This window comes from Perissodus microlepis, chromosome 20 (genome assembly GCF_051167445.1).
Source record: "Perissodus microlepis isolate ML-2025 ecotype Zambia chromosome 20, ASM5116744v1, whole genome shotgun sequence".
Lineage (NCBI taxonomy): Eukaryota > Metazoa > Chordata > Actinopteri > Cichliformes > Cichlidae > Perissodus > Perissodus microlepis.
This window is the reverse complement of record NC_140480.1, coordinates 24,888,145-24,907,085: the sequence shown is the minus strand read 5'-3', so window position 1 is coordinate 24,907,085 and position 18,941 is coordinate 24,888,145. Positions and strand designations below refer to the sequence as shown.

At 40.1% G+C, this 18,941-nt stretch overlaps 1 protein-coding gene across 1 annotated transcript in view; it reads right to left on the bottom strand.

The window, feature by feature from the left end:
• Positions 1-10,283, bottom strand: part of LOC146364619 (adenylate cyclase type 6-like) — a 46,288-nt gene extending 36,005 nt beyond the window's left edge. Inside the window, exons 1-3 of the mRNA XM_084916306.1 lie at positions 10,051-10,283; positions 5,329-5,586; positions 4,255-5,194 (exon numbers count right to left, since the gene is read on the bottom strand). Of these exons, the coding sequence (XP_084772432.1) occupies positions 4,255-5,194; positions 5,329-5,348 (960 nt within the window). The 5' untranslated portion in view covers positions 5,349-5,586; positions 10,051-10,283. The remainder of the gene's footprint in view (positions 1-4,254; positions 5,195-5,328; positions 5,587-10,050) is intronic.
• Between the last annotated feature and the right edge of the window lie 8,658 nt (positions 10,284-18,941).

Here is an 18,941-nt window from a genome sequence, read left to right as displayed (position 1 = left end):
TTACAATGAAAATTTAAAAATTTTGTTCATGACCTGTGTAGTATGTTAACACTATTGGAAGTAAAAATAACTTTGAATTATTATATTCCAATTTTGAAAACACAACTTTCTTTTTTTAAATAAAGCTCTGACTTGTCTTATGAGTATGAGTCTGTGGTCTGGGAGAGAGTCCTGTAACTCTCGGTCTGCAAAATACAGTAAATAATGACCAATGTTGGGCAATTAATTATATAGTTACTTCTTCAAAAAAGTAACTGTTTTGCAAACATTAAAGTTTCTTGCCGCTATTTACCTAAAAATACAGCCAAGGCGGTTTTTAAATAAACATTTCAAACTATTTACAGAACAATCAGGTGTTCTACATCAAATTTGATGCCACACAAATTATTTGTGCCACTCCAAAAAATAATTTCTGTCCACTATGAGATAAAGGAGAACAACAGCCTGATACCTGCAGGGCTGACAACAGGAGATGTATCACTCCTGTAACACCTGTAACATTCAGCAGTCGCCTCATTGTTCTGACACACACAACAAAATTATTGACTACACTACACACTAACTACACAAGACAACACACTAACTTTAGAATCCAACCACGCTAAACGTCGCAAATCTCTCACATCTCAAACACCGCCGTCACTCCTAAACCTTCCTCCCTTCCTAAACAACAAAATGCCATGTTGCCATATCATTTTTTGATTGGTCCACATGGTACATTTTTCCAACAATAGGAAAGGGTGGGGGGGTTTCTGGTTTTGTGTTTGCTCACAGGCAGAGAGTGCTTTCAAGCGTTTTCCTTATAAAACACTGTTTTTACCGTTTCTTCCCGCAGTAAATAAAAACAACGATAGTATTCAGGGGGAAAAAAAAGACAAACATTGTATATATTTTTATCATAACTCGTCACAATTTAAAAACTGGTATAAAGTCCACACTTTTTCCGTCAATTGTTCCGTCTGTCCTGCTCACATCTCCAATGGTTGTACACGTTGTCATTAACGTGGCTTCACTCCACATCAGCTACGCTGCTTTGCTAGCTAAGGACGCTGTCATAGCCTGTCAACGTTGATTAGCTGCGTATATACGAATGTGAATCACATCATTAGCTGCACTATGGGATAAGGTGGCATCGTTCTAATCCCAAACTGGAGCAGCCAGTCACTTACTGACTAACACTGCAAAACAGAACTGTTAACGCATTTATTTTAATTTCAATTCAGGTTAGTTTTTTTTGTGCGCAACACAGATTTTCTGTGCGCAGAGACCGTGCCAGCAGTTCGCAATTGCGCTTGTGCGCATCTTAGAGGGAACATTGGCTCCAACCCTGGGTAGGGTCAGAAAGGCCATCCGAGATGGATGTGCCATTGTGACCCCTTGCAAAATAAGCGGGCAGCCAATTTTACTTTCACTCAAGGAAAGCAGGGCAATAAAAATAAGTCATTCACTGCCGATTTGTAAATGTAAGACCTAACCAGGAACCAAACACCATCTTTTACTAAGAGTCTCAGTTTTAACCCATCTAGACTACTAAAACACAATTTTTCTGACTTGTGCCTGATTTAGACTTCTGCGGGTAATCTAAGTCGTACCTTACAACGTAACCAGAAACCCCTTTTAACTCTTTGCTGTAACCTTCCGAGTTGCAGGTAGTTGCAGGAAGGTTACATTGCAGGTTAAAAAGAGGTTTCTGGTTATGTCGTAAGTTATGATGTAGAGTTCTAAATCTAGTCTAAATCAGGCATACAACAGGGTCATCAGTGGTTCCAGCAGTCCCAAATGTCCAGCGTGTATCCCGTCTCTCGCCAAGATTTAATTCTACCTGATTATGCAGTATAATATCTGCTTTCTATAAATACTAATATATGCAGGAATAATAACAGCAACAATTTCCCCAAACTTTATTACTTTTTATTCATTAACAACGTTCTCTGTGGTTTCAGTTCATCGTTTCTCTTTGACTTGATTATGACTTTAGATGATTTCTGCAAGAAGCAAATGAAACTAGTGTTTGATGCGGAGCTGCTCAATTAATCTAATTGTTTCAATTTCAATGATAATTTTGGCATCCATTGATATTTAAAGCATGGCAAGTGAGAAAGATTGAGTACTGCACTGCTTTAGTTGTTAATATTTCTTTAATTCTGCCTTTAATCAAACCATTTGCCTCTTCATACATGTCCAAATTTAGCTATAAGACTGAGCTACGATAACCTCAGCCAGTGATTTATTTCTGTAGGTTTTCAGCTGAGATATAGGTAAAGTTCAAAGAAATCCACTGAAATACAAACAGAATTTTCTTCATTTTTTAGCTTAGCATATCAACTATGCTAACCAACCCAATTTAAGTGATGCAGATTAATCAGCTTCACTCTGACAGAAAATAAGGGAAGTGAAATAAGACATCTAGAGTCTAACAAACTCTCCACCCTAAAAAAACAAAACAAAAAAACACTATCTGCATTTACATCATTCGTCATGCCCAGTTTTCGAATCGCCTGCACCAATCACCTGTACTCATCCATCCAAACAGAAAGCTGGTTAATGAGTTATGGGAGAAAGAGGAAATAGTTGCAGGCAAGCGTGAAGCAGTGATTGATGACACTGAATTAGCTGGTCACACAGTACACAAGCGACCTTAGGAATTAACAGCATAGCTGGGCTGCAGCGATCGCATGACTTTCATTCACGTAACGATGGCAAACAATGTAAGAACATGTGATGGATTACACTATGATATATCGTGCCTGATGTGACAGAGCACGCTGTAATTACTGAGTTCCCACGAATCCCTAATATACTCCTGTGCTACAGTAATTAATTTATAATAAACAATCACAATATTATAACACAGGACTCAGTAAATGCATTACAGTGACAATTAGTTAAGATTAAGCCTAATATCCCCCCCATTGTTTCTTAGTAATGGCCTTCCTATTTTGTTTTGCATAACTTTTCCCAGAGGAGAAGACAGCTGTAAAACAGCTAAGGCACTACAGAGGCCAAACATCCACCATGTTGCCCCCCCCCCTCTCTTTTGGCCTCACCCCCGTCACCCCCACCCTGAGAGAAAAGTACAAAGTGTCCCTTGTGTGAGAGCACAGAGACCTGAGTGATACTGCTTTATATCACGGTATTCTCCCACTGTCACACAACAGCACACATACGCGCACACACATACAGCCGTCCAGCTGGGGCGGTTCATTCAGCCCACTGACCTTCAGTGAGCCCCTAGGTCCTTGGCATGACGCACAAACAACACACTGTACAGCGAGACCCATAAGCCCCAAAGTACATGTAAATACGCACATACAACGTGGTGACAAAACCCAGCAGAGCCATTTACAGTTCACACGCTAGCCGCCCCATCAACAGCATGATGTCAGTGTTTTAAATGCAGTCAGGGATATGACTGAGAGTCAAGTTCAGTCAATCTACAGTGACAGTTCATCATTATATATCCAACGTTTCGTTTTTCTTGCATATACAAAACCTCATTGTTTCCCCTTTTTTAATTAACCCAAAACAGTTGGAACCTGAATGTAGTTGCTGTTGTTGTGAATAAATATTTTATCTATAGAGTGTCAGGTAGGTACATAAAATTCCTATCACACTGTAGTAAGGCTCAGTTTTACTTTTGCCTAACAAAGCAACAAACTCTCATAACTAAACTAAATGTATTTTGTTGAAATTAGCTGATTTTCAATAGAAAATCTGCTTCAAACGTCAAAGGTCATTCGAATACTATTTAAATGTGGGAAAATGGCATTCTTTTTTTATTATTCAGGTTGGGGGTTAAAAACTTTGCAGGAGACCTCAGCATATTGATTCAACCAATGCTTAGCTACACTCTAAGTCATTTATAATGAGTGACTCACCCAAGGGCCTGTGTGTTTTAAGAGGATATGAGAGTATGAACTTGATCACGAACTTCTGAAAAACAGCAGGATAACAAATCAATAACCACAGAATGGGAAGAGAAGAAGGAGCTGTTCCCTTGTCACAGGGGTCACCACAGCAGTTAGCTCTGCATGTTTCATTTAGTAGTTTTATACCGGATTCCCTTCCCGCCACAACCCCAAAGGAGATCTGTATCTGCGGGCTGGAAATGAACCAGCGATCTTTCACTTGCCAAGCAAATATGTATGGAGACAAAACCACAGAACGAAAAAAAAGCAACTACTGTTGGCCATCTGTGTCGCTTCACATGAAAAGCAAAGACACCACAGAACATTCAGACATCAGGCTTTTTACCTGTTTCCAGAGGAACTTGTCTTCCTGGTTGATCTGCCAGGTGGTGACCACGTGTATGATGGACAGCACTGCTCCACTTAGTACCGCCGCCCTCATCCTCACAGGCAGCAGAGTGTAGATGATGTAGATGAAGAACACGGACCACCAGATGCCTTCCGAAGCACTCCTGGGTGCCACCATGAGCACCCCAAAAACCTGTACGGACACTAAGACTCCGATCACCAGGTAACTGACCATCCACATGTAGTCCTGGTGGAAGCCATTGCGGTTGCACACTACCATTAGAGCCATAAAGAGCGCCATCGCCACTGAAAGGGCTGACGAATAGGCCACGTGAGGGGCGGCGTGGACACAGTGGAAGGTCAGCATGATGCCGCACACGATCACAAGTACCCCCATGAGCATGGTCAAGGAGCTCTGGTTCAGCCTAAAGAAGTAACGCTGGTATAGACGCTCCAGTTTGCGGGACTGGAATTTTTTCGACTGGAATACTCGTACCACCCTGAGCCAGCAGTCCGCAGCCGTCACCACCCCCGCTGCGCCGTTGGGACCTTCGTCGCCCATGTCGCTGCTTCCTCCATTACATCCCCCTTTCCTCCCTTTTAACTCCCCGTCCTCAAAGCCCAGGTCAACCGATTTCAGCCCCACACCTTCGCTCGGAGCCCCTCCCCTTTTGCCATAGTGGTCCTCCTGCCATCCGCAACGGACGCCGAAGTTTCCCCCACCTCCCATGGCCCCTGCCCCCCCTCCGCGGTGGTGCTGATGGAGGGGGGCTCCGGAAGGGGGCTCCATAGCATCGGGGTCCCGCAGACAGCTCATGTAACGCGGGTTGCAGAGAGATGAGCCTCCCTTCCGTTTGGACTTCTTGCCATTGCGCTCCCCCCACGCAGTCTTGCGGTCGTCCACTCTGGCAACTAGGAAACCACTGAACCAGGACATTCTGTGTGAGCAAAGAGGAAAAACATTCAGTACAAGAACAGTTCAGATAACAGCCACAGCACTGATACCACAGTGGAGGACCAAAACACCGTTTTACTCCTCGCCTCGCCTGGAGTAGAGGAGTTGTTCGTTTACCTGTTGGGGTTCTGGTACATGTCCCAGCCCTTTCCCCTGCAGCCGGTTCACTCATTTATCCCCGTGGACAAAATTCTGAAGACGCAAGGAGGTGTTTTTAGGAGCCACGCTGCAGGGCCGCAGGGTGGGAGTGACTGGATGGGGGTTAAATGGCGCACAAAGCTCCAGATGTTTGTGCCAGAGCCAGTGATCAGAGACCAAGATTAATAAGATGACCAGTCTCTGCTGCCAGGCCTATCTCCACAGCTCCTGCTGGGTCTAAAGGGGAAAAAAAACAAACACACACAGAAGATTGTACAGTGACAAACAGGAAAAGGTGAAGCAAAAGAAAAAAAACATTTTTTAGTAATCAGGTGAAACATACAAGCAGCCTGTCACTGATGCTAGTAGTCATACTAATAAACTCTTCTGACACACGTTTAGCTCTTTTAATAGCTCGTTAGAGTGGAGAAAAAAAGCTTCTCCATGCGCAAATTGACAGGAAATAAAATGCATCATACTGAGAGCAAAATACACATAAATCTAATTTCCTGGAAAACCAGACCCACTTGATATAGTCTGAAAATGGATTCAGAGCAGGGGGAGGGGGCCCAAAATAGCATGTAGGTGTGGGTTTTTTAAGGTGAATCAGAACTTGCTCCGTGTGACCCCCCCCCCCCCGCACACACACACACACAAAAAGACCAAAAAAACAAAAAACAAAACACCCTCTGGTATAAACACAGAACTTTGAAGGCAGGTGGGCTTGAAGATGCAGAAAGGTTCCTTCAAGCTCTGCTGATAATCACAATCAACAATAAACAGACGAGTGAAAAATGGAGATAAACGCAGCCGGACAACAGGACACTGTCAAGACAGGAGCAGCATATACAACATGACAGGATCTGGGGCACGGCAGGATTAAATCACAAGTTGTTCACCTATATTTTCCCTTTAGTTGTACATAACACACACAGCATTTCATACATACATTTTCTTACATGTAATTCGTCATCTGGTTGGATAAAATTTAAAAGTAGGGATTTTCTGTGAACTCCAGAATAAATGAAATTAAACTTTTGGAGTTGTGCTTTTCCTGAAAATTGCTTCTCTCCATCTAACAGGACAAGACTCAGAGCACACTCTGTTTTATTAACCTTTAAAGACTTCTATGTATGTTTACTTTATGTGGTTTATGATCTCGAATATTACATCTCTCTTAATGCCATGCAGTTTAGGAGAAACTTTTTTTTGTCTTCTAATTTAATTTGATAATCATAATCATATTTTTTATTATCACTTATATTTGGTAACCAAAAGAAAACATAGCATATGGCACTCTAATGCCTGCCTTTATGTTACCTTACAAGAGAATGACCCCCGTGAGCTCCACAGAAGAAAGAAAATCGTATCCATGCATCACACACAAAAAGAAAATTTGTGTGTGTTTTAAGTGTTTTAGAAAATTCTGAACAATTAAAAGTCATAAAAAAACATGAGTGATGGTTGGAAGTGGAATCTTCGAATTGATGATTCTTTTGCTGTCTTTCACACGATCTGCGCCGGCGACTTACATCATGCGATGGTATTAAAAATCTAACTTTCTCCTGAGTCTTTGGTAAGTTCAAAACAATCCTCTGGCAGTGAAAGTGTTTAAGGTGTATTTGGGGTTTTGCTTTCCTCTCATTGGGGTGTTAATGATTTATCCAGAACAATAATTTGGCAGCAAAGTAAGCTTGAACCAAGGTACACATATTTAGCTAAAGGCACAATTTCCTGGTTCAGTTCGGTGAAGAAAGCTCGAGTTGCTGTAGGTGACTGACAGCTGAAATGTTTTTTGTTTCCATCATAAAGAAATACTATGACTATGACCAAACTTTTGATTGGTACTATATATACGTATACTGTAATATAACATGATAACCTCTTAACATGTACCAGGTAATCTGCGACCTGTTAGGATTGGGTTTTGTTGTGACCACCTGCTAAATACTTAAATTTTCACAAACTAGAAAATGTTACATTTTAAAGCTTTTTCTTTTGGGTGTTTCAAATGATCAAATAATCCATAAAAAAGTCTGGTCGTTAACCAAAACTTAACCCTAACCTTAGCCCCAGATGGCCTAACAATGACCTGACAAAGCAAGTTTCAAATAATGAGGTCAGCAATTCTATGAACCAACCCCTGACAGGCAAAAGCTTGAACTTCAGAGTAATGTTTCATTTTTTTTCTACTCTGGCTCTGTATGATTTCAACAAAAGCAGACATTTGTATTGTGGTCATGTCGGGCGCACAGATGTTCCAACAGAAGAAATGAGCTATAACAACTTGTCTCAGACAGAGAATGAACTGAGGGACTGCACAAAGGCCAAGGAGATAGACAAGGATTATTTTCAAACTGCTTTGAATTATGCAAAGCTACTCTAGCAGAGTTCAAGTTTAATATTGTGAAGCTTGAAATGGGCCCAGCAACTTCCCTTTCAAATTACTGTTAATAAAAGTTCACTTTTGTCTGCTATTTTTGTTTTCTTGTTTCGATCTCAAATGCCTAAAGTACCAAAATCATTAATTTCACTACTCACTACTGCATTTTGCTATACTGTGTATAAGATAATGGCTTGTTTAATAACTCATGCTGGCTTTAATTAATTATAGGACGGCTGGTTTAAACAGAGGGTGGCCAGTTTTTACAGACAGTGGTTGAACTTCAGCATATGATACATAAAGGATAACTTTGAATCGTGCAGAGCCACTCTAGCTGAGTCCAAGAATAAGAATATGGATTAGGACGTGCAGAACTGTGTCTGTTAAAATGGGCATGTCTGTGGAATTAAATTGGGAATTTGTGCTGACCTGTTCAAATTTATTGTGTTTCTGCCTGTTGTGATATCACTATTAGAGCTCTCATGTCATGGAAAATACACACAATAACAGTTTGGCGTTGTAATCATTCACTGTAAGCACTGTTAAAGTCCCTTATTGAGTTATAAAACGTCTGTCTGCCAGATACCCTCAGCTCCGTAGTGCAGAGTCGAACGCATAACGCAGGAAACGCACAGCCGCTTCTGCTGCTGCTGCACCCGCCGCCTCCTCCTCCTCCTCCTCGGCCGGTATTTTCACCGGAGAGAGGCACGATGTGTTGTTGAAGCAAAAATAGATTTTCCTCGCTATATCCTGCTGCCTGCATGCGCCTTCTCTGGCACGTATCTGTCCGAGCTGTAGCCTATCCCTCCTCCCTGGCAGCGTATCGACAACATTCAAGGAGAACCACCAACACCACCTCACCACCCTTCTCTCTCTCTCTTTCTCTCTCACACACACACACACACACACACACACACACACACACACACAAACATACTTCCCTACCCTCTCCTCCCACCTCCACCTCCCCGGCTGCGTCCCTCGCTCCCCTGCACAAGGTCGACCAGCTCATGCCCATTTGCAAACGTCGCGGAGCTGCCAGCCGCTTGTGTTTGCATGGTGCCTGGCTGCACTCTCCACCCCCCAATCCCTCCCCACTGGCTCTAGGACAGGCAGGGAGGGGAGGGGGTGAGAAGGGGGGTGACCGACCGATTCCTAAGGGGCATTTTAAACCGGACAACTGGCCACAAACAGCGAGCATTCAAGTCACTCATTACGGGGCAGTAGACATGTCCGAGGGCGCGCATGCATGCGTCTCTTTCTCCCTGTGGTGCACTTCTCATCCAGAGGATAAAAATGCAGGAAATAAAATAGGATCAAGCAGTTGGTAGTGGGTGGGGGGGACCAAAGGTACGCTGTGGATTTTGAAAGGGCAATTTACGCATATTCTGCGGCCCTGTTTAGCTCATGTGCGGATGATGTGCCTGCGATCCTGTGCCTAAATGCCATGCACAGACAGGCCGTGTGTGAGGGCCCGCATTCAAACAGCGTAGGCTTCTTGTTACATAACACCACGGCCTGTGTGACAACCATAGCGGGGACCATAAAACCATTCCGCCGCGTCCCGTATCTCAACTTAGGACATAACACGCCTCTGTCAGCGATTTATTCTCTTTTTGTCGTCCCCCCTCCTCCTTCTCCTCCTCTGTCCTTCAGTCTGCAGCAAAGCAATAGCTCACAGGATTAGTGCACTGACAAACACGAGTCTTGGGTAAATAAACAGATTAGCATTATATTTATATTATTGCTGCTGCACATTCCTCAGCATCAGTCAGTGCAAGGAAAGCGAGCGATCGCCTACAAAAAAAAAGAAAAGAAAAGAAAGAAATCCACCGCATTCGAAAGGCAATTAGCGCATAAAGAGAGGTGTTTGAGTTTAAAGTTATGTCATTAAAAAGATCCGAATCATTATGAGCGCCTCATGCGAGATGCAAGCCAGCCCTGTAAACACCCGTCAGCGCTGTCAGCTGTGCTCGGAAACACAGGCGCACGGTGATGCGGCTCATCCTTTCCCCACTGCTACACAGATATGTTGTTTTTGGCCGCCAGTGGAAAACATGTACTGGCCGCGTATCCTCTGCCACCACCGCCGCCACACTGCCGCCGATGTGAAGCAGAGGCCTCGCAGCAACTGTCGCCAGCCATGTCATTCACTTCAGCACAAATGGAGTACTGACAGCGAGGTGGCACGGGCGTCTGCGGCGCAGCACAACAGCGCCCGAGACGTTTGTGTGACAGGAGAACATATTTTATATATGTCGGCCTGCGGTGTGCAGCAGCAGCAGCAGTTTTTTTTTTATAAAAAAGGACGGACTCACCGAGATCATCTTTTTCTATCCGCCGACAGGAGCGCAGCACACGATCCGATTCGGCGCGGTGGTTGTCGGTGGGGGCGCCCAGGGTGGAGGACCATTTGTAGCCTAGCGGTCCAAGGATGGTCCGGTTAAATTGGTCACCCTGTGGTGGATCTCCTCCTGTCGTCTTCTCGCTCCACTCCCTTGCCTCTCCTCCCCCTGACCCTCTCGGCTCCCAGCACCACTGTCAAGACAGGGGGAGTACAAACATCACACTTCCGTATACGGTTTTCAAACTCAAATGCTGCTGCCGCTGCAGAAGAATCCTAAATGTATTTGACAGAAGGAACATAAAAACTACACATCTTACAATTCAGAGATTTAGTTGATCTTAACACAGCACGGGTTATGTACGAAGCACAAAACGATCTGCTGGCAAACTGCGTTCCTAGGCTGATGTTTAAAGAGGCAGAGGTCAGTCAGGACCAATGTTTACGTCTGTCAAAAAGGGCGCAAACTTGTGGGGCTGCACGAGAAAGACTGTTTAGAACCTTTATTATTTTCTTTGCTCTTTTTTTTGCAAAATATAGTTATAAAATGTATGTAAATTATTGTTGTTTTATTTTCCCATGGATATTTTCTGTGATTATAATTGTTTTTAAACTCTTAATGACTGATTTATTTTGTATTTAGCATTAATATAAAAAAAAAACCCCTAGAATGTAAGTAAAAGTATGAAGTTGAAATCCCAGCAGAGGACTGGAAATCAGCCAGTGCTGTCACTCATACTCACACTGTGCATGCTTCTGATAAACACACATTCAGTAGTTATCGAAGTGTTAGAGGCTCAGATGATCAGTGGAAAAGTACGAAGTGAAACCAAACTGATTGAAAATTATCTTTAAGGGTGAGAAACAAGCAGCATTTTGCTGATGCTTTATTTACCTGTAAATTCACTTGCACCCCCGTAGGCCCTGAATGTTTTTGGTTTCTAAAGGGTGACATCATAGAAAATGTTTTAGAACCACTGTTATATTTGGTGAACATAATGTATGTGACTCTTGCCAAGTTAAATCATTATAATTACAGCTATTTCTTATACTTTGTAAACTTTGTAATATACAGTATTATTTCATTTTGTTCAGTCTGTTACTGTTACTGTCTTGGAGCAACTGTAACCACATAATTTCCTTAGGGATTATTAAAGCTTTCTGATTCTGATAGAAAACTTTTAACATTATTGGTGTGTCGTTTTTTTTTTAAATATAGTTAAACCATCCAAATATCTTAAATTTACAAAGTCTGATCACAGGATATAATAGGATTTCACCTGCATACTAGAAAAAAGCATTCATAATGAATTGTGTTTGAGTTATATCATCGCATTGATGCAAGCCAGCTGTTAAACAATTTGACCCCTAATTAAAATACAGGACTAATGTGATTCTTTGCAGGTTTTAGCCCAGTTTCAGAAGCCGAATCGAATCCATTCTTTTAGTATTAAACTTCTTCTGTGCAGTAAAGTTCAAAGACCCATGATGGGTTTTTTAACCAAAACTAAAGATTGCAAATAAAAACATAACGGGCTCTAGACAAACATGAAGGTCTGTGTTTGTGAAAAAATAAGCAATAGCTTTGAAGCACAGTTTACCTCACAGTGTTACATATAGTACGCATGTAAGGATTTCTGTGGATGAGAACAACAGGCCTTCTTTTACAAACTAAAACAAGTTTTAGCAGCAAGTTAAACAATATTTTTGCAACACCCAGTTTTCTAATGATTAAGTTGATGAATAACTAAAAGAACTACATTCATTTATATAAATATTTAATGCATAGCTTCTTATCTGGGTGTTCATTTAATCTAGTGACCCAGTAATAAAAAAGAAAAGAGAAGAGAAAAAAAAGACCTTGACAGCAGCTAAAAGAAAACTGACTAAAATGAGTATGAAGGTTTGTTCTTCACGCCTATCTTGTTTTATTCCATTAAATCTCAACTATTGCATCAGCTTATTCACTTCTTGTGGTCCTCGCACGTTCCAATTGTGGCGTTTTCAGCTTTTATTTTGACATGAAAATCCTCTAATTTCCGGCGTAATGCTGTCTAACTTTGGCTGCTTTGACGCAGCTCCGCTCCGCCGAGGCGCGCCGCTGCTGCTCACACCACTCTCATTCCCGCTTTCACTCGGCACGCCCTCTAGAGGTGAAGTCTGCAGCAAGCCGGGCAGGTCAAACACCTGCCGTGATCTCCAACAACACCAAGGAGAGGGGGGGGACTGGTATTTAGGAGGAGAGTAAAGAATTAACCAGTGTAGTAATTGTATTTATTATCTTTTAATTTACTTGATTTATGGAGACAGACATACAGCGAAAAGCAGTTTTATGGAAATTTGATCTCTGCAATCCCTTCTGTGTGCTCACATTGCAAGGATTTCGAAACATCTCTTCAGGACTTAACTGTCTGATTAATCTGATAAGTCCAAATTTTTATATAGAAAATGTGATTGTTCTTCTGTTTCAGAGCCATAAGCTATAAGACCTACACAACATGACAACCTTTAAAGTTTACCCAAAATGTATTTATTGAGGTATTTTTTTCAAGTGAAATATGAGAAAACAGATCAAACATCCTGGGTGCCAATGCTTGTTTCTTTTACTCTTTGTTAGACCAATGGCTTTACATTGAAAAGTCGGACTAGTTCCAGCTTTTAACAGAGCTTAAAAGTATTTTTCAGCTGTAAAAATGTAACATGCCTATCACCTGTTATTAAGTTACAAAGTTATAAGAGCTCAAACATGCTGGAAAAATGTTAAAGTTAAAAAAAAGAACAAAATGTAGACGCTCCATGTACCCCAGGGCCTGTTACTCTGAAAATATGTATAGCTAGTAAAAAAGACCCATTACAGATTTGCATAGCTTCATTAAATATGGCAAAGTTCTAAAAGTACCAAACAAATACAGCTAAATGTGAGAGGGTAAGGTCAGAGACATCCACAGATTTTTTGTGTAATGACTCAAATCCAATGCTTTAGGTTTGGTTTCAGAATGGGGGGACCCCCCCCCCCCCCAAAAAAAAAAAATAGAAAATAAAAAAAAATAAGAGGCTCTTAGCTGATTAAAACAAAACAAAACAAAAATCTTAACAGTATGTTATTTCATGATTTTACTCATGGTAAACAGCATATTTCTTTATGTAATTAAGCTATAAGACCTGTAGCAGCTCTATTCACATTATAATTGCATGGCAAGCTCAATTTATTATTACTTACTTTATTATTACTACACACAAGCCTCATTTATGCTTGATATGTAAAGATCTGAAAGATTGTGAGGAAGAGATATTTTCTTCTTCGTCTTTGTAATCCACAACAAAGACGAAGGAGTTAAACTTTTTTTGAATAACTTATTCTTATTTTAAAACTGAACATTTATTTCTCTAGTGTATTTTGATTAATACTGAATGACTTACTCTTGCTTACATTTGTTGTGCTAATTAATATTTATTATATTGATGTACCCTAATTGGGTATATATGATGCATGTATGTATGATGCATTGACCTTGTTTTCTTTAAAAAAAAAAAAAAAAAAAAAAAAAAAAAGATCACGCAAACATTTTTCTAATACTACAATTTTTTCTATATATATTTAATACTCTCTTAGTTAAAATATTTTGTTCTTGTAACATATATTTCTTCTTCTTAGTTTCTTGTTTTTAGAAATTAAACAGAGTAGTAGTTCTTGATGTGGGGCAGTTATATTGATTATTTTCTCTTTTTTTTCCCCCCAATTGTACTTTAATGAATAGTTTATACAAAATTAAAAAAAAAGTTATATAAAGAGTTATATATTTGGATTAGGTTTAGAGTTAAAGTTAAGGTTAGGATTGTCACCTATTCCGACTTACATGTGGACCTCAGAGGGTTGATGCCTTCTTTGGAAGAATACAACCTGCTAAACGCAGTACATAGATACATTCAAAACAATATAGTTAGTTCTCTCACAGCTTTCTCTGTAAAAATCAAATGGAATCAGCTTTTAAACAATGTTTGTTCTGTATATAGTTTCCACTTGCTTCTGATTTAATTAAAAACAACCAAAATAATATAAGTTTACAGTAAAATCCAACAGCTCCTGTAAACTCTGTAATCACAGTCATTTCTTGGAGATGAACAGGGTTTGGTTTCTAAGCAGTGCCTCCTGATTTATCGTCAGTGCCTAAACTAAATCAGACAGGACACTACAGTGGTGTTTACAAAGGCTGACAACTCATAAAACTGAGCCTTAAACAAACAGAAATTAGCAGGTTACAGTGGACAAGCTTAAATTAACACTGGTATTTAAGCTGTAAACTTGAACTTGAGTGCCCAGAACACAGATGCACTTCACGCCACGTCCCACAACCATCTTTTAAAGTTATGCCAGTAACTGCGATATAATAGACATAATCTAATACGTTACTGTCCTAAAGAGACAACACATGAAACGAATTATGCTAGATAACAAAAATAAATGAACTCCAAATTTTTAAAAGACCACTACATGTTAGTTGGGGGTTTTTTGTGGTAGAATTGATTAGTTATAAAATCATCAGAGACTTGGTGGTACAACATGCGTCTATGTCAGAATTTATTATGTTTAATATTGCACTTAAAATTTTTATTGCATGGAACATATTCCTGTCATTTTAACCAAATTAGCATAAACATATTGACACACTGAATTGTTATGTCAGCATAAAGAAAGCCGTAATCCTGGCCTCTTATAGCTCAATCTGGTCAATAAAAGCCATTCAAAGTTCGCCTGTAGTTTTTAAAGTGCTTAAATAATTCAAGTCAAAGCTTGGTGTTGTTAAAGCTATGTTATTGTTTAGATTTACCTTTAGGATCTTTGGTTTTCTGAGTTTGAATAGCAAACTGCCAGCTGTCCGAGTTAAAAAGGACTGCTGTTCGGGAAAACTAAGATAAATATAATAAATAATTAATGAAATTATCTTGAATGTGGAATCTGGAATTACTGATGGAGCCCTGTTTCAATTCTTCAAACCTGCCCAACAAACCAATAGTTTATTCCTAGTGTGATAAAATAGACAGCATATTGGTGAAACTGCCTGCTATTTATAATGTTAAGAGATAAATAAACATCCACAGTTGTTAAGGAGGTAGCCAACAGTGGAAGAGAAATCACAGGAGAGGCTCATGTGAACAAATAAAAAAAAAAAATATATATCAATAAAGAAAAAAATCAGTCATTGATGATTTTACTATTTATTTAGTTTGCTGTAACCCATCTCATGGCAAGTTGTTGGGTTGGTGTCACAGGATACACAGACAGCTGATTGTTGCTAAGTGTGGCTAACTAAACATCTTGCCTTCTACAGGATGATTTCTGTAGGTTTTGCTAAATGGATCACCTCTATTACTTTTACTGGGTATTTTTTGGAATAAGAAAGGTCTTGTTCATATTTAGGTCCACATTTAACAACAGGAAGAGAAACTGGATCTGCATGCATCTTAAAAAAGCCATCAGGCAGACAAAACAGCTACAGGATGGTAACTAATTTGAATAAAATTTGACTATATCACAAATGAAAACACCATGGATGTGTCACTGTTTGGGTATTTATGACTTTACTGAATTTACAAAAAGGTTAAAAATTGCCTGTAACTCAACTAGCTATAGAGCTGTAATGGGCTTTTTACAGCTTATAGTCCTTGTCTTTTAACATCCTCAATGTGAAATGATAACAGCAAAGCAGACCAACTCTTGACATACTGTGGTCTTAAAAGCAGGCAAACTATTGGAAGCATAACTTACAGTCAACACACATAATTCAGTTGCTGGCCATCTGATCACTTTATATTTGCACACTTTTAACTATTGAGAAATAAAAGATTTAACCCAGGGGTATCAAACATATGGCCCACAGGCCCGAAAACCGACAAAAAAAAAAAAAAAAAGCCCAATCCAGCCAAACAGGATGACTTTGTAATGCAGACAAGGCGGGTGTGCATGGTTTCTGTAGTTTTCACTGTATTTACTCTAGGGAGCGTGGTGGAGAATGGAAAGGAAGTCATGAAGAATGGTGTCGTGTTATGAAAGTGGTTGTTTATCCAAGCCGGAGGTTTGAATCACGATCACTTACATCACTTTCTTACTGACAAATTCATTTCCCATTTCCTGTTATACCACACCAAAGTAAGGTGGTTAAAATAAGGAGTGACTTGTGGTTACTGTAGAAACGTTTGTTTTGTTTTTGTAATGACAGCAGACTGACCAAATGTGGAAAAACTGACACATTTTGTTAAAACTAAACTTTTTTTTTTCTTAAGACAGGTCAGGCTATTCATCATCTACTGTGGTTCAGTTTTCAGAATATACATGTCCTTGTAAGGGTAAAATTTCAGTTTGTTTTCATTGGTTATGAAATTGTTTCACTGTAAGTTGCTGCTGCAGTTTGCTGTTGAGAGGTCTCACTGCTGCAGTTTCTTTTTACACTTTATCTACGAATGCATTGGAAGTAATTTTACACTAAAGATTAAAAGGTGTAATGGCAAAAATCATACTTTGACACTCAGTCCAAGGGAAATCAATTTGTTATTTCAACTTTCAATTTTATGTTCCACCCTTTCCCATCTAAGATACCATAAAATATTGATTATCCTGGGATATCATAGCACTTAATTTCTCACTTATCCTTTCAATTTTATATTTTCACTTTTATTTCTAATTATGGTTGATAGGAAATGTGTAGTTTATGTGTAGTGTTAGCTTTAGGCAGAGTGTTTTCTCCCCAGAGGGAAAACTCTGGAGGTGTCTTGTTCATGGCCTGTACTGGGGGTAAAGGGCGAAAGAAAGAAGAATGTCAAAAGTGGAAAACTGCAAATCACTACCAAGAAAAAAAGTTGTGCAGATTTTTGTAGAATATGAAAGTGGTGGAAAGTGATTCTCAAATTACTAAATTCTCTTATATACATGTTTCTCAATTATTTGAGTTGAACGAGAAATGTGCAGCTCAAAAAGCACTTCTGCATGGAAACCCTAAAGACTGCTCGACAAAACAGCAACATTAATAACAAATAACAGTAAATAACAGTTTTAATTATTTTGGGGACAAAAGGTAGTGATGAGAGTGCTTGTTTTAACGCACAACCCACAGTGCAACCAAACCCAGCGTCATCAGGTATTTCAGGTCTTTCAACAGCAGACACCAGTACCCAGGCAACCTAGCCACGGGTGATCAGTCTCCAGCTTGTGTCTAGGTGGCTTAAGTCATCTGCAGATCTCCCCTTTTGGTCCACTGCCATCTTGATGTCTTCTCGGGTGCATTAATGATGTTCAGTCCCTTGATCCTGAGCAATTTCATGGGCTAGTACAGTGAGGTACAATGGGTCTTCCATGCCTTGCTTCACCTGTAAGCTTCTTCTACTTGGCAAGAAGCCTCTTCCATCTGGTCTTCTCAGGGAATGGTCAATTCTAGCAGGACCACCAACTGCCTCAGTGAGTCTGATATTAGCACCATATCAGGTCTGAGGTTTGTCAAGGTTATGGTGTCTCCTCAGGTCAACTTTCTGCCAGTCCCAGGTTGCTGCAAGAAGACCCACTGCTGGGTCCATGTGCTGTCGTGACTTCTCTCTAGCATTGACAAAAGCAATAGAGCACTTTTGGTTTGCATCGTGTACACAGACCTTGCCGTTGCACACTAACCATACTGCTGGAGCAGGTTTCCACCACCCCTGCTCTGATCTCTTACTTGCCCAACTGGCTGCTTCCCTTCCCCTTTTTCATATTGAGGTCTTGAGGTACTGCCAAGACCTGCCTGACCTACTGAAACTACAGCCCAGGTCTTTTGTCTGATCAACAGAATACTATCCTATGACAAAAGTAACCCTCAGGGGTTTTTTGGGGTTTTTTTGGTCAGTTAGAAATCTCACACTGAACACATCTCAGCATTAGTAATGTGCACTGTATTGTTGCACACAGACAGGCCTACTCTTTGTACTACCGATAATTTGACAGGATTTGTAACCTTATTAAATCAATCCGATCATGTGCAATTTCACCAATATGTCTTTTACTGTCATAACAAAGAGATACTATTATCTTAACTATCTAACCTAAAGACACACATCAGCGTCAATCTTGAGTGTGGTATAGAAGGTTTTAAAAGAAGAAAGCTGTAAAAGTGACCTAAATTTATGACAAAACTCTCATTACTAGACATTACTTGCACCACAGCGCTTCCTGGTGCAAATTGCAATGCAAAGTCTAGCCTCAGTTTTTACACGTTGCAAAGGTGTGTTGTGTTGTGTTTTGTTGTGTTTAGTTGTGCCTAGTGTCGACGTGGGACAGTTTCCAATTTCGTTGTACTATTGTACTTGGTATGACTGTGCAATGACAATAAAGGGTTATCTTATCTTATTAACATTTAGCAGGCCAGTCCTGGCTTGCACGCCTGCATGAATCTAAACCTACTGATTTCAGATGGATTAATTTTGAAACGAGCTTAACTAGGTTTCATATAATCCAAGTTCACACTACGTAATCTATTAGACTGCTGGGTATCTGTGATTAATAGCTCCTAAATGACCTATAATGTATTTATAAATTATTATCAATCACCAATAAAGCACTATAAATGATGCCTCGTGAGAAAGTACCACTTTTACTGAGGCAAAGGTGATCAAAGAAAAATAAACCCGTTCAACTAAAATCCACCTCTCCTCTAAAATATGACTTCAAAGCTGCCCTCTTTGAAGGTTCCACATTTATTTGACTGCGGTTTCAACTATTTGAATCCTTCTTTGGCAAGCAAATATTATGCACAGACGAGAAGGAACACGGCGTTTGTTTGAAGCCAGGCACTTCTAAAAAAGAAAGAAGTCAAATGTTGCCTGTAAGCAGGTCTGAATTGA